Source organism: Macrotis lagotis, chromosome 1 (genome assembly GCF_037893015.1).
Source record: "Macrotis lagotis isolate mMagLag1 chromosome 1, bilby.v1.9.chrom.fasta, whole genome shotgun sequence".
Classification (NCBI taxonomy): domain Eukaryota; kingdom Metazoa; phylum Chordata; class Mammalia; order Peramelemorphia; family Peramelidae; genus Macrotis; species Macrotis lagotis.
This window is the reverse complement of record NC_133658.1, coordinates 398,913,943-398,939,517: the sequence shown is the minus strand read 5'-3', so window position 1 is coordinate 398,939,517 and position 25,575 is coordinate 398,913,943. Positions and strand designations below refer to the sequence as shown.

General features: G+C 42.6%; 1 protein-coding gene across 4 annotated transcripts; it reads right to left on the bottom strand.

The window, feature by feature from the left end:
- Window positions 1–207: 207 nt before the first annotated feature.
- Window positions 208–25,575, bottom strand: SPARC (secreted protein acidic and cysteine rich). 4 transcript variants are annotated; one of them, XM_074212573.1, is made up of 10 exons: window positions 25,467–25,575; window positions 13,139–13,208; window positions 11,088–11,150; window positions 9,353–9,437; window positions 8,580–8,701; window positions 6,869–6,989; window positions 3,734–3,900; window positions 3,251–3,399; window positions 2,556–2,704; window positions 208–1,527 (listed from the first exon to the last, which is right to left on the bottom strand). In XM_074212573.1, exons 2-10 carry the CDS (start codon window positions 13,193–13,195, stop codon window positions 1,499–1,501), a joined length of 942 nt encoding a protein of 313 aa, XP_074068674.1. In that variant the 5' UTR covers window positions 13,196–13,208; window positions 25,467–25,575; the 3' UTR covers window positions 208–1,498. The 4 variants fall into 4 exon arrangements, with proteins under 4 accessions (XP_074068674.1, XP_074068676.1, XP_074068675.1 ...); XM_074212575.1 differs by having other exon boundaries at window positions 3,767–3,900; XM_074212574.1 differs by having other exon boundaries at window positions 11,088–11,147.

The following is a 25,575-nucleotide window of genomic DNA, read 5'->3' as shown; positions in this document are numbered from 1 at the left end:
GATAAACCCATCCAGTGTTTTTGCCAAGAAAACCCCACAAAAGGAGTCATGAGTCAGACACAACTGAAAGGTAAATTTAAAAGGTTTGTGGCATTGACTGAAATAAGGTCCCTTTCAGCTCTGTCATTCTGACTCTATACACATAACTGATATGAGGTGCTGTTAAATAAAGGACACTGAAAAAAAGAGCCACAGGCTAGCTGAATCTGCAGGTTTCCAAGTAATTACTTTTTATTCTGAAACTTGTCAAATTGCTCACACCGTGGCAAGACTGTATACGATTAATAAGAAGCAGCAGCACATGGAACACTGGAGGTGAAAGGGTCCTCAATCTCCGGGGAGAATTGACATCCCTTTCACAGTGAAGATCTTATCTTCATTAAAAACAAACAAAAAAAAATCCACACACACTCTCACACACGCACACACGCACACACACACACACATACACACACAAAGAACAGACAGAAGCTAGAAAAGCCCCTCAAGGGATAAACCACAATAGTGGAACAGCAAAATCCACTTCTCATAGGGTGTTTTGGGGTTTTTTTGGTCCTTTGTCCGAAACAGCATACAAATTTGGGGCTTCCCTGAGGGGGGTAAGAATTTAAAGATGATAGATTCAAGAGGAGAAACAAGCTTCTAGAGCAAAGGGGTATTTTGCTTTAAGGGTATTAGCAAGGGGTCCTAGCAAGCAAAAGCAGAAGAAACAGCCAATGTTAGGTAATGGGACAGAAATAACAGTGGGGAGCATTTTCTTTAGTTTTTCCTTTGTGGGGTGAGGGAGAGGGAGGGCCTGGGTGTGTGTGATGGTTTCTAAATTTACAGTCTCTGCTTTTCTTTGTCTTTCTTCATCTCTTCTTTTGTTTTGACAAATTATTTCTCAATTGAAATACTTCTGGATTGTATTTTATTCTGTTTTGTTTTCCTTTATACTGATCTATCTCCTTCTCTGGGGAAGACCCCAGGAAATCTTCACCCAGGACCATTCTACTACTTTCTTAAGTTCACCACCATTCTCAACATCCTGTGCTCATCCCCTTCCTTTCCCTCACCCATGGGCCAAGGCTGATGCCCTGGACTTAAAAAAGCTGCAGAACCTGACTGTGAGTTATTCGATTTTCAAAATGAGAGTGTGGATCTGAACCAAAAAGGAGGGCCGCTGTGTAAGATGGATCAAAGTGGATTGGAGTTGCTCCCCATATGCCATGGAATCAGTAAACATTGCTGCAAAAGAAAGAAGAAGAGGAAAAAGAGTAGCAGAATTAATTGAGTGAGTGAGCGGCCCTCTGGTAGGGTAGGTTAGACAGCCAGAAAGTCACGGCTTCATTTTCCGTTTGGTTTTTAGCACCGTTAATACACACAACTTAGACCTATATTAGCACCTCATCCCCAGGGAGAAAGAACAAACCAACCACACACATTAATTATAAAAGAAAATAGGGAAGTTGGGAGGTAAGGAAAGAAAACTTGGGCCACCGGGAAGGAGGCTTCTGGCTTAGATCACCAGGTCCTTGTCGATATCCTCTGCAAAGGGAGAAAAAAAAAGAGGAACAGAATTATAAACAAAACTGAGCATTGACATGGCCCCTTTCTTTCCAAGATCATGTCTGGGGTTAAGCAGTTGAGCTACGTAATCTAAAAGACCCTTTCCATTGCACTAAATTTGAAGTTAGGGGTTCATATCCAGCTCTGCTATTTACTATCTATGTGATAGTAAAGGCAAGTTGCTTGACCTTTAAGGGCTCGGTTTCTTTACCTGCATAATGGGAGATATTAGACGATCTCTAAGGTTTATTCCAGTACTAAATCTATGATCCTAGTATTTTAAATTGTGAGACAAAGTCTAAGAGAGATTAAGAGATCAGCCCAAGATTAAAATGGAAGGCAAGGAGGACTGCAGACACAATGGCCTTAGAGTACAACAGTTATCTGCCCTGCTACCTCACAAAGTGAGGATCAGGAAGAAGGTTCAGAGTTTGAAGTATTTTGAATGGTTTCTCAGAAAACAGAATCAGAATTTACAGTGTTTTTTGCTCTCTGGAGTCAAAAAGTAATGACAAAGAACAGAACAGAGCTCTGAATGCTTTGGGGGTTCTGATAATGCTTGAGCATGACATTAGTTCAATGATCACTGGGATAGTACTTGGGAAAGCCTCTATGCCCTGCCACCCACCCCCCAAAAGCTGTTAAAGTGCAAAAAATTCTAACAGAAAATTGTGACTATTTCTTGATGCAACTCCTTCCTTTTAAAGATGAGAAAATTGAGGAGCAGGTGAGAACAAGTCTCAGGTCACACAGAGTCAAGGGTAAAGATGGGAATAGAACGTGGGTCTCCTGATCTTCAAACCAAAGCTTTTTCCCCTAAACTATTTCTGCCTCAAGGCAGATTTTCCATGGAGTGTGGATGCAGCTACCCCTCCCCCCTTCGTTCTCAAGAGGTTTCCCCAGGTGAATAAAGTGTGCTGGGGGAACCTAAATGAAGTCCATTGTGATCCCAAGGTAGCCACTATGATGTGTATGGGGGAAAGGGCTTGTGACCCAGTGACACTCACGATCCTTGATGCCAAAACAGCCAGCCCATTCATCCAGGGCAATGTACTTGTCATTGTCCAGGTCACAGGCTTCAAAGAAGCGAGTGGTGCAATGCTCCATGGGAATGAGAGGGGCCCGAAGTGGGGCCAGTTCAGTGTGGGAGAGATACCTAGGAGGAAATTGGAAAGGAGAGAAGAGTCAAATGCTAAAGGTTCTTTGACCCTTGAAAGGGGAATGAATGGCAAATGAAGTAAAGAGGTGGCCTGTCCTTTAAAGCAAACAATCATATCTTTCCCATATCCTGAGTCATGTCATTAGGCTTCGCTCCTGGTCTCCCAACCTGTAGAACCAAGTTACCCAGATCCACTCCCTTAGAGAATATAGATAACTGAACTCCACAGAGGGTTCATAAGTCTCACTTTAGTCACCAGTTCCTCAACTTGGGGCAGTAGGATTTGGGGGTGACCAGGACTCTGACCCCAACCAAGCTAAGAAATGAATTCTAGAAAACCCTAATGGGAAGGAATCTGAGAACTAAAAACAAAGGGTGCCAAAGCTGGAAGGACATTTTAATGAATCTATTTTACAAAGGCAGAAACTAAAACCCAGAGAGAAGGAAAATAATGTACCTAATTCCAAATCCAGGGTTCTTTCCACTGCACTAGACTGTATCTGGTCTTCTGGCAAGAGGGCCAACTAGGGATGGGCAACTTACCCATCAATGGGGTGCTGGTCCAGCTGGCCAAACTGCCAGTGCACAGGGAAGATGTACATTTGGTAGTTCTTCTCAAAGTCTCGGGCCAGCAGCTCCACTGGGTGGTCACCGGCTTCCAGGCGCTTCTCATTCTCATGGATCTTCTTCACCTGTGGAAGCAGGGTCAGGTAGAGACCCGGAGCTCAGTTGGGGTTATAGTTAGTACAATTGTCCTCATTTTATAAATGAGGAAACTGAGGCTAAGGGTCTCATGGTCATATGTCAGATTTGAACCCAGGTTCCTCTTGACTCCACATCCAGTATTCCTTGCCATGACTATTTTTCTCTTCAAAGAAGTGAGATCATTAGGAAGCTTCCCCACCCGCCTTCAGAAGCCAGGGGAACCATCCTATGTTTTTGGGGGGTGTCCCTGGGAGGCAGGGGCATCAATGCAAAGAGGCCATTCCCTAGCAGAGAGCACTGGGTGCTGGGGCATTTTCATACCCTCCCTCGTCCATGTTCTGGAGGCTCACTCACTTTGAGTTTCTGCTTCTCAGTCAGCAGGTTGTTGTCCTCATCACGCTCATAAAGGGTGACCAACACATTCTTCAGCCAGTCACGCATGCGCAGGGGGAACTCACTCAGCTCAGAGTCCAGGCATGGGGCAATGTCTACAGTTCAAAAACAGGGTCGTCAACCCAAAGCACAGTTCTCCTAAGGTCTCTTCTAGCTGGTTCTAGAGTTTGAGCAAGGAATTTCTTTAGTTTCTTCCTCAATCCAATTTGCTCTAACTCACAGGACCCCTTAGGTAAAATTACTTTTAAAAAAATACATTAAGTCCTCTCCAAACAGTCTCTTATAAAATGTATATTGAACTCCCCAGGGTAGAATGGTAGGACTTATGTAACCTACATAATCATTAAGTCCTAGCTTTTCTGCATGTTGTAGATGTACTAAAAAAAGAGATAGTAAATATGGTCTTGGCTACAAGTTCATCAGTTGAGAAACTTAGTGATTTCTATGAACTAGAGAAATTCTCTCCTTCTTACCATGGAGCAGGAGAGAAATGCTTAATGTTTGTTGTGTGAAAGTTTCCTTTAGCAATCAGGAGAAGTCTATGACCCCCTTCTAACAATAATTTTTAACTGTATAAAATAAAATATATATATATATATAATTATAGAGAAAATAAATTTTAGTGAAATATAATGATCAAAATATTAAAAACATCAACAAGTTAATGGGCTCTAGATAAAAAAAAACCCTAGAGATAAGACTGAAGTTATGTAGTGGGAGCTGGAGTGACACAATTCTTCAGTGAGATCAGAAGTACCTAGTACCATCCTGAGATTCTATGTGACTTAAAAGAATCCAATGACATTCCACAATGGGTCTTTGGAGTTAGTTCCTTACTAGTCCTTGGCCTGGTTGCCAAAGAATCATAGCACCCCAAAATCCAAGTGCTGGGAAGGACCTTAAGGGTCACCTGATCCAAGAATGCATGAATCTTTTCTCTAGAATTCTCCCCCCACTCAAAGTTTCTGCTTAGAACCTCCAATGATAGGGACTCACTGCCACTCAAGGCAGAGGCCCACCTTTAGGAAATTCTAATTTCTAGGAATTTCACTTTACATCAAGCTGAATTCTGCTTCTTTAGAACAGCCCTGATGGTTCCCAGCCCTGTCCTCTGAGGCCAAGCTCAAAAGGACTTATTCCTTCTCTACAGACTGGTTCTTCAAACTCTAGAAGAGAGCTCCTGTGGTTCCTACAGGTCTTTCTTTCTCCAAGTTACCCATTCCCAGTTCTTGATTTCTATACCAGTTTCTAGTCACCTCTTCCTTCTGACTGGGTCCCATTGCTGGTGTCTAGGATATCTAGAAGTGGACATAAACCTCTAGGAACTATCATCTCTCTTGTCCTCAACATTCCGCTGCTCTTAGTTCTTTCCAAGAATTTGTTAGCTTTTTGTTGTCTGTCAAGTGACACTGTTTAATTAGAGGGAGACTGTGGTCACTAAAACTTCTTGGGCCATTTCAAGACCTAGGCAAGTTTACTTATTCTATGCATTTGTTTCAGATTGGGTAGAAATGTAATTCCCTCTTTCTCTTACCATGGAGCAGAAGAGAAATATTTAATAATTTTTTTGTGTGAAAGTTTCTTTTAGCAATCAGGAGAAGTCTATGATCTCCTTCTAACAATAATTTTTAAATGTATGAAATAAAATATATAGAATTATAGAGGAAATAAATTATAGTAAAATATAATGATCAAAATATTAAAAACATCAACAAGTTTATGGACTCTAGATAAAAAAATACCCTAGACTAGGGAGTTGACCCTTGGGAGGGCTTCCTTATAGTATTTCTCCCCCCAGCAGATGCCTTCCTTAGCTCTCACCCCAGCTTCTCACTTTGTACACCTATGGCTAGATGTGTGGAAGGATTCGGCTTTGTTTTTCTGATATCACTCTGACACCAGACACACCTGAAGCAGGTGAGAGGCAGTCCCCAGATGCCACCTGGTGCCAGAATGCCTGAGGCGCAATGAGGCCATTATCACAAGTAGTGGAGGGGAGGGTGTGGGGGAGGCAGGTTGGAACTTGAGTGCTTCAGATGATGGAGGGGTAGCCTGCCTGGGCCTGAAGAGCTGAGCCAGCAAAATCTCATGAAGCTGCAATTGCTTATGTTATCTTAAATATTAAGGAGGCCTTTGACTATGAAATCCAGGTGTTTCTTCTCCTTCACATCTGCCTTGCCAACATCTGAGCCACAGACATTGCCTAAGAATTGGAAAGGACCTTGGTTCAGCTAACTCAGTTTGGATGTGAAGCATGAACCATCTTGGTCACATTTTTGACAAGAGGTCATCAACTTCTGCTTGAGGTCCCCCAAACTTACAAACAACCAAGACCACTCTATTGAAAAAGTTACCCTATATATTGAACTGAAAGCTTTCTTCCTATCACTTCTCTTTTGAGCAATTGGGATTAAGCAAGCCAGGTAGTAAGTGTATGAGATCAAATTTGAACTTAGATCTTCCTGACTCTAGGGTCATTATCTTCTGTGCTACTTAGCTGTCCCTCCTATCACTTTCTTTTTTGAGGGGGTTGCAAGGCAATGGAGTTAAGTGGCTTGCCCAAGGTCACACAGCTAAGTAACTAAAGTGTCTGAGGCCAGATCTGAACTCAGGTCCTCCTGATTTCAGGGCTGGTGCTCTATTCTCTATGCCACCTAGTTGCCCCCCTATCATTTTCAATCTTTTCTCATCCCTCAGGAGCCTAGAACATGTCTCCATCTTCTTCCACATAATGGCCTTTCAAATACTTGAAGATGCTATGTTCCCCTTGATCATCATGGGACACAGTTTCCAGTGCCCTTACTAGCTGGTCACCCTCTTTTCCAGTTAATCAATGATCTTTCTTAAATGTGATGTCCTAAATAGAGTCTAGTACCCCAGCAGTGGCCTGACCCAGGGCAGAGGACAGCAGGGCTGTACCCTAGGTCTTAATCATTTGGCCTAAGTTAGTTTTAATTTTTTGTTATTAGATGACACTATTGACTTATATCGAACTTCATTCATTAAGAACCCTTCCCTCCGTGCCCTTTCCCATTATACTGAAGACTAGAAAGAGACACTTACATTTGCAAGGTCCAATGTAGTCCAGGTGGAGTTTGTGCCCCTTCTTGGTTCCTTCCAGGGTGCATTTGGTGGCAAAGAAGTGGCAAGAGGAGTCAAAAGTCTTGTTGTCATTGCTACAAACCTAAAGGATAGAAAAAAGTTTTAGACAACTAGATTTTTAAACATTTTCTTCCTATTTCATCTGATCCTCACCATATGCCTAAATAAGCATTATATTCCACCAGTTTTACAGAGGGGAAAGCAAAGACCCAAAGACTGTTTAGTCCCAGCTTCTTTTAAGTGAAACACAAATCCTATCTACCACATCCAACAACCTGTATTTTATAACACCTCTAAGGCTGGAGAATTGGTTCTATTCTAAGGCAGTCCATTCCATTCTTGGAAAGATAAGCTAAGGCTCTGCTCATGGAAAAGCAGAGCCTTGAATAGAGACTTCTCAACACCAAGGTCAGGGATCTTTCCAGAATATTTTGCTACCCCCAGAATCTTCATTTTGTCCCTGTACTACTTAAAACCTCCATTATTATAACCAATTCCTGTCTAAGTCCTGGCTTCTCAACAGACAAGATGTTGGTGAAGGAGGAAACTGGGTTTTTTGGTATATAAATGGGCTTTGCTTTATCCAGGAGGAAGATGACTATTCCATTTGTATTCCCCACTCCACCTGGGATGTTGTCTCTGCTTTGTTAGAACACGACTTTTTGGGGGCAGCTAGGTGGCATAGTGGATAGAGAAGGGGCCCTGGAGTCAGGAGTACCTGAGTTCAAATCCAGCCTCAGACACTTAATAATTACCTAGCTGTGTGGCCTTGGGCAAGCCACTTAATCCCATTGCCTTGCAAAAAAAAAAAAAAAACCAAAAAAACCTAAGAGAAAAAAAAAACACGACTTCTTGCCCTGGAACTAAAAGAAGTATCTTCAGACTCTCCCCTGTTGTTGCCAAGCAGTATGGACATCTCCCTTCCTTTCCCTTAGTCAACTGAGACAAAAGGTGGGGTTTCCAAAGGATCTGATTCAGTGACAGAAGAAAAGAGGTAGAATACAAGTGTTTCCCAGAGAATAAGCTAGCTTTTGTTGGCTTCACATTGAGCTGTTCAGAGTTGGCTCCCTCATGGCCTTCCTACCATCTTCTAGGATATGGACACAGTTGCACTTGATAATCTCCTGAGTTTCCACACACTTAAGAGTCTCAGGCTCTTGTTCTCAACCCTTCCACTCCTAGTCCATAGACTGATAAACTGATAATTCATTGAGATCAAACTCCATATCTTTCCAACTTTATTTATCCATGCACACACCAGTGCATATTAGACATTTAAGAAATGTTGTGGACCCCTGACTGATGGAGTGAATGAATATGTGAATGTTGAATAAGCCCAAGTTATTGTTGGGTCCTTTCAGTAAAGTTTGACTCTTTGTGACTGCATTTGGGGTTTTCTTGGCAGATACTGAAGTGGTTTGCCATTTTCTTCTCTATATCCTTTTACAGATGAAGAAACTGAGGCAAGCAGGGTTAGGTGACTTGTCTAGGGTCACACAGGTAGTAAGCATGGCAGGATTGGAACTCAGGAAGATGAGTCTTCCTGACTCCAGTTCTAGCTCTTCATCCATTGTGTCACCTAGCTGCTCCAAGACATACCAGCAGAAAACCCGACATGCTCTAAATCCCGGTCCCCTGTTTTTCCTCTTTCCCACATCCTAGGTCCTCTTACCTTCTCAAACTCTCCCACGGGGGCAGGGCAGCTAGTAGGGTCCTGGCACACACACATGGGAGTGTTGTTCTCATCCAGCTCACAGACTTTGCCATGTTTGCAGTGATGGTTTTGGCAAGGATCTAGAAAGGGGCAAGTATATACATCAGGGCTTTTTGCTCACTAGCCATCCACTGAATAAATGCTTTGAGTTATTTACATTGAGTTACTTATATTCTCTTACCCAGGTCTCCCTGGAACATTATGTGAAATGACTGGTGGGGTTTAGGACTAAGTTTGGGGCTGAGGTCAGGGCTCATTTTTAACCAGAAAATTAGGGTTGTCTTAGGGTCTGGACTACAGCTTGGTTCATGCCAGGGAAGCAGAGGAAGGAGAATAAGGAAAGACTAAAAATAAATATCTATGTGGTCCAAGGCCCTAAAGGTGGAACAGAATGAGAACCCTAGGGGATTTCAGAGACAATGTCATTTCCTATTGCAAACTTTTCCTTCCTGCTCATTCACAGAACTGATGACCAGCTCTGACTATAAATAGATCCTCCCAGGCCCTATAGGGTGTCCGGCCACTGAGGGTCACCATTTGTTTCCATCGCTATCTGTAGAGGCAAGACCTCTGTTTTTAACTTTCTCCAGAGTGCCCCAGGGTCTCTAGGTCTCCAAGGACTTTTATCAAAACTTCTACTGGGAAAGGACTCCACAAGTGTTTAACCTCTCTTCATTCCCATCTCTCAGTCATGGATTGTTAAGGAGTTTCCAGGGCTTTCCATTACTTACTTTCAGCTACAACTTCCTCAGTCTCCTCTGCGGGTTCATCAAACTCTCCAACTTCAACCTGGACAGGGTTGGCACCCACAGGCTCCTGGCAGGGAAGAATGGCTTGGTCAACCATTGACTAGGACAGGGTTTGAAGTAAATCAAAAGGGAAAGGAGAATGACAAAAGGAAGAATAGAGGAAGAAAAAAGAGGAGAAAAGTGGGGAGGAAAAGAGAGATAGAGGGGAGAAAGATTTGTAGGAGAAAGGGAAGATAAGAAGAAGATGGGAGAAGAGAAGAGGTATGGAAAAAAGGGGGGAGGGAAGGAAAGAAGTTGAGAGGAGGGAAGGAGAGAAAGGGAAAGAAGGAATAGTAGAAAAGTGAGGGAAACAGGGAGAAGGATGGGAAAGGAAAAAAGCCTAGAAGAAGGAAAGCAAAAAGAAGAATGAGAAAAGGGGAATAGGGAGAGAGTGGGAAGGAAAGAAGCAGGATTAAAACAGTATGTGTCAGAGAAGGGATGAGAATGGGAGGAAGAGGAGAATTGGTTGGAAAGAAGAAAACTGAAGCAATAGGAAAATGATAAGAGAAAATAGGAGAGGGAGAACTCTTTTAGTAGATATAGAAAATACTATGGAGGGAATTAGGGAAGACCAAAAATAAGGAAGTTTAGAGCCAGCACATCCTGAAACCTAGCTCTTTTCATCTTCCCATCTTTTTTCCTCTAGTATAAGCATAGAGACCACTGAGCACAGTCAGCAATACTCTTCCTCCTGCCAAGGTTGGCTGAGGGATGTGAAAGATCCATGTGAACCCTCCTGATGTTATCATCTTTCCAGTCATCAAAGAGTTGCTGACATGTATAACCTATATCAAATTGCTTACCTTCTCAGGGATAGGGAAGGGGTGGGGGGAGAGACAGGAAAGTAGAGAATTTGGAACAAAATTTTAAAAGATAAACATGAAAAATTTTTTTTATATGTAATTGGGATGAAGATATTATTTAAAAAAGAGTTTGTATGGAAGGGCTTGGAACTGATCCAATCACAGAGAAGTAAATAAAACTTAGCCCTCCTCAGAGATCTTATAATATAGATGGGGAGACTGTGTCAAAAAAAAAACAATAAACCCCAAAACAAACAAAACTCTACCAGGCAGAATGTGCCTAAGTGCTCAGTGACTGGGGAAGCCAGCAAGTACTGAAGGTATCCTGAGAAGAGAGACATTTCTATGTGCAGGGAGGTGGCGGAAGGATAGAGAAAAGGGGAGGGAAGGGAGATCAGGGAAGCTTCCCGGAGTTGAGTTAGGTTTAAATAGCCGGGGGAGGAAGGGAAGGATATGTCATTCAAGGTAGAAGGCACTATGTATAAGCAAAAAAACACACATATAGTTTATTCAAAGAACAATGAGAGGAGGAGAGGAAGTGAAGGGAAGTGGTCAGAGAGATAAAACTGGAAAGATGGGGTGGATCAGCTTGTGAAAGGTCTTGAATGCCAGTCTGGACTTGGGAGAATGCTAGGCACTGCACCTTCCAATGGTGCCTGTGTGTTGTGTACTGTATGTACAGTACGTATTTGCATGTAATATGTTTCTCTTTTTGTCTCAACAACATGGGAAGGAGAAGATATTTGGGTAACACCCCTTCTTCCTTGAAGAATAGAACTCATAGTTGGCCTGCATTCCCTCATGAGACAATAGCCAGCCAGGAAACGGGCTAAAGCTGGGCACCTGGGTTTGCAACTGGATAACTGAATCCATACCTCAGTTACCTCGGCAACTGGCTCCTCCACCACTTCAGCCTCTTCAGGAAGCGCCTCCTGCTGCTGCAGCAAAGAGGAAAATCAGGGAAACATCGACATTTAGGTTCACAACTGGAATAATTATCTGACCCTCCCCCAAGGAAATCTGATAAGGGTTTGATTTTCAACTCGGGGTTGGGGGACTCAATTTAACTTTAAGGACTTTGGGTGAAGAAATCTCCACCATGATTCAAGGTCTAGATAGCCCCTCCTAGGTACAGTTCAGTCTAGACAAATCTTCCCCCAAGGACCCCCTCCCCCAAATTGAACATGGTGTGTTGGACCCTGGCTCAAAGGTGCCTAAAATCTGAGGATAGCACATTGGAGGAGGACAAAAACAAAGGGTTCAAATCCTAGCTCAGAAGATTGTTATGTTCTGAATGGTTTACCTAGCTTAGGAGCTATCTCCATCTGCCAAATGACCAGGGTCCCAGTCCCATGATTTCTTCTATAGTACTTGTAATATTCAGAGTTTTTCTTACAACAAATCAGTGAGGAAGCACAAGTATTGTTATACTCTATTTACAGATAAGGAAACTGATGTCCAAAGAAGGGAAGGGCACATAGGGAAGGTCAGAGCCAGAACTCAGCCTCACCTGACCTGTATCCAAATCCAGTGATATTTCCAAATGGTCTCTCCTACACCTCCCCACAACTTCCCATCTAGTCTTTGAGCATCCCTCCCCTCCCTCTCACTCTTCATTGCTGATATTTGTAGTCTTGTGCCTGGGTTATGGAGCGGAAGTCTGGTTACTCTGCCTTCCTCAGAAGAAGACTGGTGGGTAGGAAAGATAGTCCTTGGAGACCCATGTGCAGATGGAGAATTTCAAACAGGCACGCCAGGAAAAACCAATCCCACAGAAACCACTTGAGAATCCACCCCTTAAGGAAATAAACAGTCATCAGACTGTTCCTTAGTTCCAGCTACAGCCCCTGCTTTGGCAGGGCTCAGTTGCACCAGGTGAGGGCAATTCTGCCATTAAACAGATTGAGAAAGACATTTACAAGGCAGAGGCTGGCTCTTAAACACAAAATTGTTTTAGTTTTAATATTTTAAAACTTTTTCAATATAATTGTTTTCTTTGTAATCCTTTGTATTTTATGCATTGAAAAAGATTATTCTGAGAGGATTTACATTGGTTCCACTAGCCTGCCAAAGTGGTCTATGACATAAAAGAAGTTAAGGACCCCTTAGTAAAAGGGGACATGTACTACTAGTGTCAAAGCTGAGACTAGAATTTCTGTTCCCTTATTCTAGGACTCCTTCCACTACACCTCATTGAGAGAGAGAGAGAGAGAGAGAGAGAGATAGGAAGACACAGGTTTAAATCTAGCCTCAAATATTCAAATATATAGCCAAGTCACTTAACCTTTCTGTGACTCAATTTCCTCATCTGTAAATGAAAAGTTTGGATTTTATGGTCTCTTATCCCTTAAGTAATATATCAATGATTCATCATGGTAAGGTGATCCAAGGTTCTCTAAGGCTGTACCCCTGGAGTACAAACTCTGATAGATTTTTTAACAGGATGGAAAGGCTTCAAAGACTGTGAAGGGCTGTCTGACAGTCATGCATTCTGAGCCATAAGTCATGAGAGAGGGACATCAACAGACTGGCTACAAGATAATGAATGTTTTGGTCACAACAACTCTCAAAGTCTTCAAGGAGCTGTACTCAGTAGAAGGAATACTCAGAATGATGAAATCACAGTTCACTGAAGGTTTGAATATATTTCTAAGACCATGTGGTATAGTGGGTTTGGAGTCAAAATCTGTGTTTAAATCCTGGCTCTACCACTTTCTATCTTGTATGAGCTTTGGCAAAGCAACTAAAAGCTTTGTGCTTCATTTTCTTTCTGGAATATGAATTGGACTCTGTATCTAGTACAGAATGGTGATGGGATTCTTCTCTCCAGGGATCTTATGAGAAGGGAGCAGGGGAGTTGGGTTTAGAAGTGCCAAAGACAGTGACAAAGTAAACAGTTTTATGGCTAAGAAGATGTAATACTTACAGGTGCTGCCAGTGCCCTGCCTGCCAGGCAAAGGAGGAAGAAAATCCAAGCCCTCATGGTGCTAGCAACCCTGTTTAGGAGGAAGGAAACAAGAATTGAGTCAGTGGAAGACCTTGTGTTGTGTCTATGTGTGTGTGTGTGGGTCATTATTGAATCTCAGTCAGGGAGCATTCAACTTGCTTCCTAATCCCCAGTCACCACAAACTGGAAGGAATCATTTAGCTTTCAGAAGTTCTGGAAAATTCACTTTAACTCAATAATACTAGGTGGGAAACACAGGAAGGGTGGCGGCTTCTATGGAGTCTGAGGTTGTCTGCAGCTTAGATTCATCATTTCATTCTCCTCCCCATCTTTCTTCCTCCTCTCCCTCTTTCCTTTCCTTTTTCTCCTCTCTTTTGTCTCTTTGACTCCCTCACAGTACAACCCATAATTTCTCCCCTTCTTATTGCCTCCCCCCACATAACAACTCCAAACTTCTCTTCCTTCCACCCCTTCCATTCTTGCATAGGGATCCCTCCTATACATTTCCTCACCTCTTTCACACTTTCTTTTTCTTTTTCAAATGCATGTAGACTTGAGTTTTCCTATACGCTCCCCCTCTCCCAAATACACTAGATTTCCCTTCCTTTCTTACATGCTTATCCTACATGTTTCCACACATATAATTCATTCTTTCCCCTTCATACACTCTAAAATTTTCCCATCTCTGTTCATATTTTCTTCACTCTACAAACAATTCCTGTAGTCCTGCCCTTAACCCCCCACCTCCTTTCACATATACCAGTCTCCTTTGAGGATACACAGCACACCCCCTGTCCTGTCTCTGCCTCTTTCATACACCCCAAACTCTCCATCACTTGCCCACTCCCCACAGAACATGGTGACCTGCACTAAATCCTGAGTTGGCCCTTCTCTTCCCAGGACATTTTGTTAATTAGAGAAAATGAGATCCAGACCCCAAAACAATGAACACTGGGTTCCTGAGAGAGAAAAAAATGTTCTTGAATATCCACAGAGACTGTCATGTGATACATTATGTCTGCATTTAATCTTCTCTTTACCCCCCCCAGAATAATGAAGCAACTGTTGCCATTTGAGAACTAGAATGTCCTTAGCCCTCTTGATAATTCTTAGAGTTCACATTATGTATCACTTGAAGGTTTTTATAAGCACATTCCTCTCAATCAGGTAGACTTTATTCTCTGAAACCCTGTGAACATCTTGGATTTTCTGATCATAGAAATCAGGAGAATAAGGGAGGTCAGAGTCATCCCAGAATATAAACAGAGTGAGATATTCATTAGCCATTCATAACATATTACTTATATAGTCCTCTAGGGTTCATAGTTTAAGGCATCTTTCTTAGGATAATCTTGAGAGGTAATTAGACAGAGTATTATCATCCCCAAATTTACAGAGGTAAAAACTGAGTTCCAGAGAAGGGAAGCACCCTATAGAATTTAGAACAGGACAGAAATCATCTGGTCCAAACTCCAGTGACTGATAAATTCTTTGAGGGCAGGAACTATGTCAGGCCCCAGCACAGTGCCTTGTATATTGTAGGAATTTAATATTTGTTGAATGAATTTTATGGATAGGGAAATTGAAGCCCAGGTGTGCAGTGATTTCCCTAAGCTCTTAAGTACATCATTTCCCTATTAAGCTGAAGAAGCAGGATTTGAACCTTGAATTTAGGTTGGTATTCTTTGTACCACATGGTGCCGCTTCTGATCTAAGTGGTATCTGAACAGGGTTCAAACCCAAGGCTTGCCAGTGATTTGAGTTACCTTTTAAGTCTCTGTGTTTATGATCTGCCATATCCTCTTTTGCACTTGGATTTAAGATCTGGGGGATGCCCTTAAAACCTGCCATCGTCCAGCCCTGATGACTTGCGATTTCTGGAACCTCCCCCCCTCCAAGCCATCACACAGATTAGGGCTTGTCTGATCAAAGCTCAAGATGGAAAATTTCCCTGCCTCCTGCTAGTTGACATGTGGCTCCACACAAATGAACCAGTGAAACACTATCAATGAAAGGTTGTCTGAGTTTGTTTGAAGGCAATCAATCAGAAGTTAGACTTGCAGCTGGAAAAAATCATCCCTTGCCTCCAGGAGAGTTAATTGTGTCATCGGGATGGATCCCAGCCTGGCCTGGAAATTTACCATACTGGTTTGAATAAGGGCCACCACTGGACAGGCTGCATGTCTAAAAGGAGATGTCTTTGAAATGAAAAATAAACAAATAAATGGTTATGCACTGAAAAATAGCAGATTATAGGTGGCAGCCAGAAGTAGAAGGTGGGGCAGGAAGTACCAGCAATGGGCTACAGGTCTGGGAGTTGGAAAGAGTAAATAGTTCCTGAATCTGCTTCTGGGCAGAGGTCCTGTGTACCTCTCAGGCTACTGAGAGGTTTATCTGTCAGCCAAGTTCTGTCTCAACATCTTCCTGCCATCCTATCTGGATGGTCGCCTTTCCTCTCTCCCCAATGTGGCCAGAAGAGAAGAGCATTCAAGGCTATATGCTGACTTCAAGGCAGTGTCAAAGTACATGGGGACTTGGTTTAGGGCTGAGAGATGAACAAGCATATTTATCCCCCCCTCCCCCAATGAAACAATGCTCAGAACTGAGGGACAATGGCTGGGGGAGGACTAGGAGATCTCAACTCAGGAAGATCTGGGTGTCAGGACAGGATGACAGAGACAAACTATTATATTACTCCTTTCCCTTGGAAGTAAACTTTTGAATCTTGGGTCCTGGATTAGATAGCTGAGGCCATCTATAAGAAGCAAATAAAAATGGTTACAAGAGAAACAAAATGGGGTAATACAAAACATGACATACTGGGAGTTGTGTGAAAGACTAGTCTAAAGTTTACTTCTTTCATTATGACCTTGGACAAATCCCTTCCCCTCTCTGGACAAATAAATATAAAATAGAGGTGTCTTTGAGACATCACCTAAGGAAGTCATCAAAATTCCTTGCTGGGTTTGGGTGAGGCATTTTTGTATCTTGTTAGAACCCAAATGTTGATCTCTACCCACTCACAGAAAGGTACAGTTTTGCAAATGGCCCAATAGTCCTTGCCCAAAAGTACAGAACTATGAAAGGACCTTTCAAAACCAACCAAAGTGTCAATATACACGGAAGGCAGTCTGTACCAATGCAAATGTTAACTTTACTTCTGATGCAGGCCAAGAAGAATAAACAAAACAAGGGATGGTAGGAAGGAAGCTTATGAGACAGGCTGTCCTTATAGGACAAGTCAACTTTGAGAGGTTACCTATGCCAGTGTCTTTTCCATCAACTGGACAATTTCTACAAATGGGACCAGAGAGCTTGTTTCACAGAATATTTCCCTAGTGCAGAGCTACAAGCACTTTCTCCTCCTTTTCTTCTCTTTCCTGGAGAATACTGCAGGATACTTAGAAAGCCCTCATGAGACAGCTTCAAAAAGCAAGGTGTCCTCACAGACTCCTGTGACAGCTCAGAGGGAAAATGGATACTGAATGGTAATGTTGGTGCCTCCAGAATCTGAATACAGAGGGCAATGACTCACACATCTCTCCCCACTAGGATATATGACCTGCCATGTCCAAGAGGCCCACCCAGAATATTTTAATTTCCCTTAAAATAAATGATCTACATTTCTGGACATGTCCAATGTGATAATTTATTTTGCATATTTGTTATTTTCTTCTCTTTTGTTCTTTTCCCCAAAAGAGTAGGGAAGAGACTAAAGTGGAAAGATGGGAAAGAGAGAAAATAAATTCTTGCTAAATTTTTTAAAAAAAGATAAAATGTCAAATCCTATCTATTAGTCGTGCCCAATGTTATTAAATAATCCCTCTCGTATTTTTAAAGTTCTTTATACTTTTCAACAGATATCTTCATCATCTCATTTGTTCCTCAAATTCTGTGAAGAAAGATTATTATTTCTACTTTACAGACATGGAAATGGATGCTCAGACAGGGGAAATCGTTTTATAGGGGTTACATGGTTAATATAAAACTAAACCTAGGGGTGGCTAGGTGGCGCAGTGGATAGAGCACCGGCCTTGGAGTCAGGAGTGCCTGTGTTCAAATCCAACCTCAGACACTTAATTACCTAGCCGTGTGGCCTTGGGCAAGCCACTTAACCCCATTGCCTTGAAAAATCTAAAAAAAAAAAAAAAACTAAACCTAGAACCTAGGTCTTGTGCTTCCCAGTACAATTGGATGTTGCCTTTATAACTTCCAAACTGGAAGAGAATTTGGTAGCTATTCAGTCCAACCTGTACCTGAACAGGAATCTTCACTTTAATCCTTTGTAGTAATCAGCCTAAAGATTGAATTAACTCCACAGATGGGAAGCTCACTACTTTGAAAGGAATACCATTCCACTTTTGGTCTAATTGTTAGAAAGCTTTTCCTAAAATGGAACTGAATCTGCTTCCCTGAAACCATTACCCCACTGGTTCCAGTTCTGCCTTCCAGGGCAAAGGAAAACAAGTCTAATCCTGCTTCCCCATGATAGTTTTTCAGATCTTTGAAGAATCATCTTTCTCTCTTTTCTTCTCTAGGTTACATATCCTCTCTCTTGTATGAGCTGAACATTTCTTCAAGGGCAGAGAATGGTAAAGAACCATGTTGTAATCCTGTCTCTTGTCACTTATTCATTGGGTGACCTTGTACAAAGCATTCCTCCTTCTGGGTCTCTGTTCTCCACCTATCAATCTAAGATCCTGGGGGAACTTTATATGTTTTGTCATTGTATCCTTTGACTCAAACAAAGCTTTGAACGTAATAGATGTTTAATAAGTGCTCAGTGAATTGGACTAAACTGAATGGAGATAAACTAAATTAAATTGAATTGAGGAGTTTGACACAGGTTAGAAACTGATGAAAGGGAGGCATATGCTGACACACCATTGCCAGGCATTTCCCTTGGCTTGGTTATTACAAAAAGCAGACAGTACTCAAAGCCAGAACCCCCACTCTCTCCCTTTCCTGTTCTGAACACCAAGTCCCTTCCTCTGGCTTTTGTTTGTTCTAGAAGCTTCTGAAAGACTTCCCTGACTGCCAACTGAGATCACTCAGTCTTCTCAGGACTGGCCTTAGGGTTGGAAAAGAACAGCTAAACTGATTGGGTCTTTCTACTCTTCCACCATCTCCCTTTCCTAAGCCAGGGTCTCCCCAGATAGTTAGATAGAAGATGGACCAGCTCCTGGGAGAAAGACAAAAGTGGGGAGTACTGGTCATCTGGCTGACCCTTAGCACCAAATCAGAAAGAAGACACTGCTCCTCTGGCTATGGAGCAGATTATGGAGACCATAGGCCTTTCTCTTGAACACAAGAAAATGCAGTCCCAAAGGATGAAGGTCTGGGTTCTTTAGCCAAGGTCAAGTCTGTAAGCTCTAGTTATGTGGTTTGGAGGGAGACTATGGAAATTCAAACAGTTCCACCCAATAAACAAACTTTACCCCAAAGAAATGAGAAAATAAACCTGAAGTGTCAACAGCACCACTAAAAAAATACATTAGGCCCCCTCAGGGAGATCACCTCTAGTCTCTTTCATTATGGGCAACATTGGGACGCTGAGTCAGCTTTGCCAAGACCTCACAGCTTGTCTTATCCTAAAATGGCCCTGCAGTGTCCTTAAAGGTTAATCTGGGTGCTTTAAAGAATCCCAAATTGGGAAGCAATGGGACCTGAGCTTGCTTTTCCCTGTTTGGTTACAGGACTCTTAGGCAAGCCAGTTCCTCTCACTGGGCCCCAATTTCCCATGTCAAATAGAATAAAACCTGTAAGGTTGCTATGAGGGACAGATGAGCAGATATGAGAGCTTCATTCAGTATAAAGGAGTTGTAATATACTAATAGCAACATTAGGTGATGATCAACTATGATAAGACTTGTTCCTTTCAGCAGAGAAGGAACTATGGAGTTTAAAGGTAAGCCAAAGCTTACTTTCTTCAATTTTTGAAAGTCTTATATATTATATCGATTTTTTTCTCTCGAATTTTTTTCTTCTGTTTGGATTTGATTCTTCTTTAACAGGATTAATATGGATCTATGTTTATCACAGATACACATGTAGAACCAATATTAGCTTTCTACTGGGAGAGGAAGGGAGAAAAACATAAAACTCAAAACCTTGATTGTTGAAAACTACTGTCACATGTAATTGGAAAAATAAATAAATAAAATAATTAAGTATAGCTCAGTGAGGAGCTCTCAAAAGGACCCTGGCCTATTGACACATTAGGGGACAATTTGTTATAAATTGGACTGGTAAGGGGAAGGGGGGATGTGCATCCTATTTCTGAGAAGCAAGTAGATTTTACATTTAACCCTAGAAAAATGAGGCACAGTGTCTCCCCTACAGATGGTGGGGTCATTCCGGTTCTGACTTGTGTTGGGTTTGGACCAACCATCTTGCCAGAACCATTTCATAATTGGGTTTTTCTCTATAGGGGCAGAACTTCTCTCAGGGTAAACAAGGGACCAAACAGAAACAAGGACCTTGAAGTTCAGGGACAGTGGTTCCTGGAAGCAGAGAGCAGCTCCCCAGATAGAAGGTACAGCTCAAACACAGGACTGAAGCTGGTTATCCAAGCATACCCCACTTCATTTGCCAGGCTAGTAATGGGAGAGCAGACTAGACAGACAACACAGGGGAAAGGCCCATCATTATTCTCTGGCTCCTCCTGCAGGTCAGGCTCAGGACAACAGCCTGGAAAAAAAAAATCCTAGAATTCACAGGATTTGGATCTGGAAGGAACCTTGGAGTTCAACTAGTCCAACCCCATCATTTTACAAAGGAAAAAACTGAGACTCAGAGAATTTAGGTGACCTATGAAAGGTAACACGTAGTATTTGAAACAGGTCCTCTGCCTTCTTATTTCATTCACTTCACATTAACCCTCTAGGCTCTAGGATTGATCCTAGGTTTTTGTTTTCTGAGCTCCTCTGCTGCCTTCTTGGTCCTGCCCCCAGCCCCCACCCTTTATACTACACCTAGTGAGCTCCTTTTTCCCACTCTACCAAGAAATTAGTTCCCAATAATATATGTGAATTTAGATAGCTTACCTAGAGGAACTGTAAAAATTTCAGGCAGGCTAGGCATGGTGAGATAGATTTAGACAGGGATGTATTTGGGAACCTCTTAATAATACTGACTCTGATTTCTATAATACTTAAAGATTTGTTGAAATGATTCCCCCACAATGACAGAAAATTAAATTGAGGCTCAGAAAAGTCGCAATTTGTCAAAAGTCACATGGAGCAGGTACTAAATGCTAGCACCCTAAGTCCAAATCCAGTGCTTTGCCCCACCCAAGGTGGCCAGATGTAATGTCAGCCTCAGAGTCCTGGAGGAGGAATAGGAAACCCAGGTCCTAGCTCCAGCTCTACAGTTAACACAGTACAACCTGGGCCAAATCACTTCTGCTCTTTGGGTCTATGTCCTTTGTGAAAAGAGGAGTTGGGTTAGAAGAACTGGAAGGTTCTTTCCAGCTCTAAAACTATTGCTTAGAAAAATCTTCCAAGTGTTTATTTTCCAAGTAAGACTTTTATGTGTGTCCCAGGACAGAGCTGAATAGAAATGGGGAGGGGAAAGCTGAGGAGTGGAAAAACAGCAAACTCAAGTCAACAGCCAAACTGGCCAGGAAACCAAGGAACTGAGAAGATCATTTAACATTATTCCCAGCCTCACCCCCAAGAGAGACTTGAGAGAGGACCCCCAAGGGCTCAGGCCTGGAATTTTGGATTACTCTGAGAAGAAAGGTCCCAAAGATGGCTCTGGCAAGCCAGAGCCAATTGGGAGGCCCTCAAGCACGCCAGCTCCAATCCCAGCAAGACCACAACATAAGCAAATGACCCTTGATGGATTTGTTTCTTTCCATCCCCAAACCAAGTCAGACTCACCAACAAGGGCTTGTACAGAAGGGGGACCAAGTTCATTCCAGATGTTGACATCTAGAGACTACCAATAGGGTGAGGCATAGAGTTGGTTTCCTGTCCAGCCTGCCTTCCCTTAGGGGGTTGAGAACACTGTTTGTCTAACTAATTTCACTTAGGTCATAGCTTGATCTGGGGCAGGAGATCAGTGGCCCTTCTAAGCCAGCTGTTAGACAGTGAAGTTCATTCTCTGCTTCCAACTTTTTACATATTTTAACAGAAAAGATTAGATGTTGGGAGACAAGAGGGGTATGGTAGGAAAGAGTGTTACATTTAGAAATAAGGGATTGGGGTTCAAACTCTGGGCTACTTTCTACCCATGTGATTTCTTTTCTATTTGAGCCTCAGTTTCTCCATCTGTAAAATGAAGGGGTTAGATTAGGTTCCTTCCAGCTCTTAAATCTGTGATCTCACTAAATCTACTGCTCAAAGTCAGGAGATCCAAGAATGAAACCTGGCCCTCTACTACTTAGACCCCATCCTGAGCCTCAATTGCCTCATAAGAAAAAATGGGTATAATTCTAAGCACTATCTTCCTCATGGGCTTGTGGTTGTTTGAATCGAAATAAAACAGCTACTATGACTATTTATTAATTGGGGAAAGGTATTTCAGATGACAGGATAATGACAAATATTGTTAAAATCTATGGGAATGATTCCTCCTGAAGGCAAATATCTCAAATAATTGGCAGATGGGTATCTACATTTTTTTCCTGGATGAAAAGGGGTCAAAGAAGTGACAGGGCAGACAACATGGAGAGTGTGATTAGGCAGGAGTTCGGGAAACTTGGGTTCCTGTCTAATACAAACCTGTGATGTGGCACAAGTCCCTTACATCCTCGGTCTTCCCATTTGTTATTCCCAGTCCAGTAGAAGGTTCTGGAGTGTAAGAACTGTATTTCATTTTGTCTTTTTGTTGTTATTATTTAGTCATTTTCCATTTTGTTCAATTCTTCATGGCCCCATTTGGGGTTTTCTTGGTAAAGTTACTGAAGTGGTCTGCCATTTCCTTCTCTAGCTTATTTTACAGATAAAGAAACTGAGGCAAACAGCTCACACAACTGTTTTGCAAAGGTTTTCATGTAGTAGATGATATAATAAATGCATGTTTCATAGATGGATGGATGAGGGGGTTAGACTAGATATTCTCTAAGGTCTCATCTAGTTCTGATGTTCCATTCTCAGATAACCTATCTGTCCATTCCACCTCTTATATTTTATGTTCAGTGTTCTGAGGTCCCTTCTAGTTTCAGTATCCTATATTCTAAAAACCCTTCAAGCTCTGATATTCTATGTCCTAAGTACCCTGCCAATTCTAATATTTTATGACCTCTATGATTTAAGTGAATAGCTTGTTAATGTGAGAATCTGCTCATTCAAGGAGCTTCTTTAAGAATATATGGTCACAAAATGTACACATGAACTCACACAACCGCCCTGTCCCAATGGGACGTGTTTGCTTAAGGAAAACCATGCTTTTTTTGTCCTAAAATCCCAGATCTTTGAGACTGGGGCTAAGTCTATCTAATTTTAGTGTGTTGGGGTCTGGAATTCCACAAATTAGTTCCTTCTAAGGCCCCACTAAAGCAAAGGCTGCAGAAAACCTCAGTTCTGGGGAAATGGGCAGTTGAACCAAATGGGTCTTCCCTGCTAAGATTTCAATAGGGGTCTTAAGAAGGCCTTAAGGAGAGAGTCCCAGGAGGGAAGAGGTTCTGCAATTGGGGGAAAACAAAGACACCTAGGTTCTTACTCAACCTCTTTATCTGGAATCCATTTTTATAGGATGTTATGAAAGTGTGTGCTTTCTAAATTTTTGTTTCTATGATTCATTTCTGTATGCATAGGTGTCTGAATATGCACAAATATATCTATATGTGTATGGTTATATGTGTATGGTTATATGTGTATGTGTCTTGTGACTTTGGGTGGTCTTTATATTTATGGGTATATGTATCTACAACTCTTCCAAAGAGACCCCCAGACCTTTCTTTATTCTGTTCTCCAACTTCTATTTATCCAGTTTGCTCAGAACAGGCAGAGTTCCTAATGAGAGAAGGACCAAACCCCACGCCCCAATAAAGTCTCTCATTACCAGGCTTCTTATTCATTTCCAGAGCCACTCATGTTTAATCTAAACCAGCTCTCCCTTACAAAGTGGGTACATGGAACTTGGGATGGGGTGTATGTTGTGTGTGGGGAGTTAGAAAGCCAGGTGGTGAAAGAATTAAGGCCAGAAAGAGAAGAGTCTAAAGGCAACTTGGACTGGGGGCTGGAGGCTGGCCAGAGAAACAAGCAACAGAGAGCTTTGGGATGTTCTAGAAAAGAAGGGGGAGGCTCTCACAAAGTGTTCCAAAACCTCCGCTTCCCCAGGAGGTCTGCCTCACACCTCCCCTAACCCAAGAGACCCTGAAAAAAGGTTACCAAGGCAACATACATTCCTCTGAGTCTGAGTCACAGCAGAGGAAAGATTTTTTCAGTGGGTGGAAAAAGTTTCAAAAGTAGATTCCCTCAACCCCTGCTCCCCCCAACCACAGGCAACTCCCCCCACCCCCCTCCTCCAACCTCCCAGCCTCTGTCGATGTGGCAGACAATGGCGGGGGTTAACTCTTTCCACCAAGAGCCTTCACTTCCACCCTAAACTCCTTGGCCCTCTAGCGGTCCCTCCCTCCCCTTTTAGGAAAAGAAATAATTGACATGGCCTTTACTCAGAAACTCCCAATTCTGAGAGAAAAACCCGGCTCCTAAACCTGGCCTCAGTCCATCCAGGGGCACCAGGTGGGGAAAAAAAAAATCTCTTTTGCTGATGAAGCCACTGCCTTAGGGCAGAGTTTCTGAAAATAAGTTTTTCCCTCACATAAGGCAGATTATGCCTCACTGGCTTCCTTTGGCCAGTGAAATCACAGATGCAGTTTTACATGAGAATAATAACATTTTATATTTCTTTGCAGTTCCTCACCGAAGTTCTAGGAGTTTGATACAGCAAAGCTTCATCACTTTAGTTTGAAGATAAGGAAACTGAGGTTCATAGAAGGGAACTGACTTACTCAGGGTCATACAGCATCAGAAGCAAGACTCAAACCCAAGTCTCTGGGCTCCCTATCAAATATCTTTACATCACAGCATCTCTCCCCTGCCCAAGCCCACCATTTTGTCCTCAGCTTCCTTCAGGAAGCAAGGGCGGCTAAGAGGCAAGTATTTGGACCCAAAGGGAACTTACAGGGTGATGGTATGGGGTTTTTACTGAGCAGAACTATCCTGAGAAACAATCCTTTTCAGGGTCAGCTTTAAACAATTAAACGGGCCAAGTCTGTCCTTGACAACTTCCTTCCCCTTAGAAGCCCCTAGACACAGCATTCCCCTCCCCCCTCACTCTGCACACTCTTTGGCCACTCTTTCAGTCCTTGGGGTGAGTGATTTAATGTGTTACCTGGGGTGGGGGTGGGGAGAAGGGGAACAACTGCATTTGAAGAGTAAGAAAGACCTGGCTGGAGGCCAATATTTAATCCAGAGGAATGGACCTAATTGCAGAGCTTCAGACACCATGATGTGGAGCCCAGGGATCTACAAACACACATACACATATATTTGTGTGTATGTGTGTATATATATGCATAGATACATATATTCTTTGGTGGGGTGTCCTTGCAGAACCCTTCTAACCATACTTCATCTATATTTCCTTTTTTTTTTTTTCTGAAACTGAACTACTAACAGAAACCTGCCCCTACACGGCTTCTCTCTTATGGAATAGGCAGCTGAACTAATTCAGAGCATCAGCTCTGAAGCCTCTGTTCATTTGCATAGATAAATCTCAATTCACAGCAAAAGGTAGAGTGCATGGTACCTAGCTTGCCACTCCAATCCCTCTGGGATTCAGGATAAACCCCTTCCTCTGTGAGCCTCAGTTTCCAAACCCCTAATATGAGGAATATGAACTAGATCCCTCAAAAGTCTACTCAAGCTTGCTCTGATCAAAGATTCTACAATTTACATGGGGGGGGGCAAGGGAGATGAAGGCCCCCCACAAACCAATGGGGAGAATGCCCCAAAGCCACAAAACTAAAGAATGGGATTTTCTGACACCCCCAACTCCCAACTTCATAAAAGGAAACTGGTCCAGGGGATTGGAGGAGAGGGGAGTACTACGTGTGTGGATCCATGTGGACCAAGATTCGCCAGTTTCCTACCCTACCAAAGTGGCCTATTAAAAAAAGGGGAAGGCGGGAAGAAGGTTCGTGGTGACCCCAGTTTCCCCCAAAAGTTGAAGGGCACATGACTCCATCAGAAGGAAGTGTGTAAACTAAGAAGTATAGCCTTTTTCCCCTGAGTAGGGAGCATAAATTCAGTAAATGAGGAGTTCCCACTGATAAAGGAAGAAATGGGGGGCATACCTCAGTGACTGGGCAGCAAGCAGTGCAGTCGGCAGAGAGCTTCGGGCAGTCTGAAGGTCTAGAGGAATCTGGAGGGTTTAGAAGCTAGCAACAGGAAACCACTTGCAGT

What these genes read in the sequence shown, in the direction of transcription:
- SPARC (XM_074212573.1), bottom strand. Translation starts at nt 13,195, where the DNA reads ATGAGGGCTTGGATTTTCTTCCTCCTTTGCCTGGCAGGCAGGGCACTG. An exon ending in GCAGGGCACTGGCAGCACCT is followed by an intron (nt 11,151 to 13,138) that starts GTAAGTATTACA and finishes TCTTTGCTGCAG; the next exon opens with CAGCAGGAGGCGCTTCCTGA. An exon ending in CTGTTTTGGCATCAAGGATC is followed by an intron (nt 1,528 to 2,555) that starts GTGAGTGTCACT and finishes CTCCCTTTGCAG; the next exon opens with AGGATATCGACAAGGACCTG.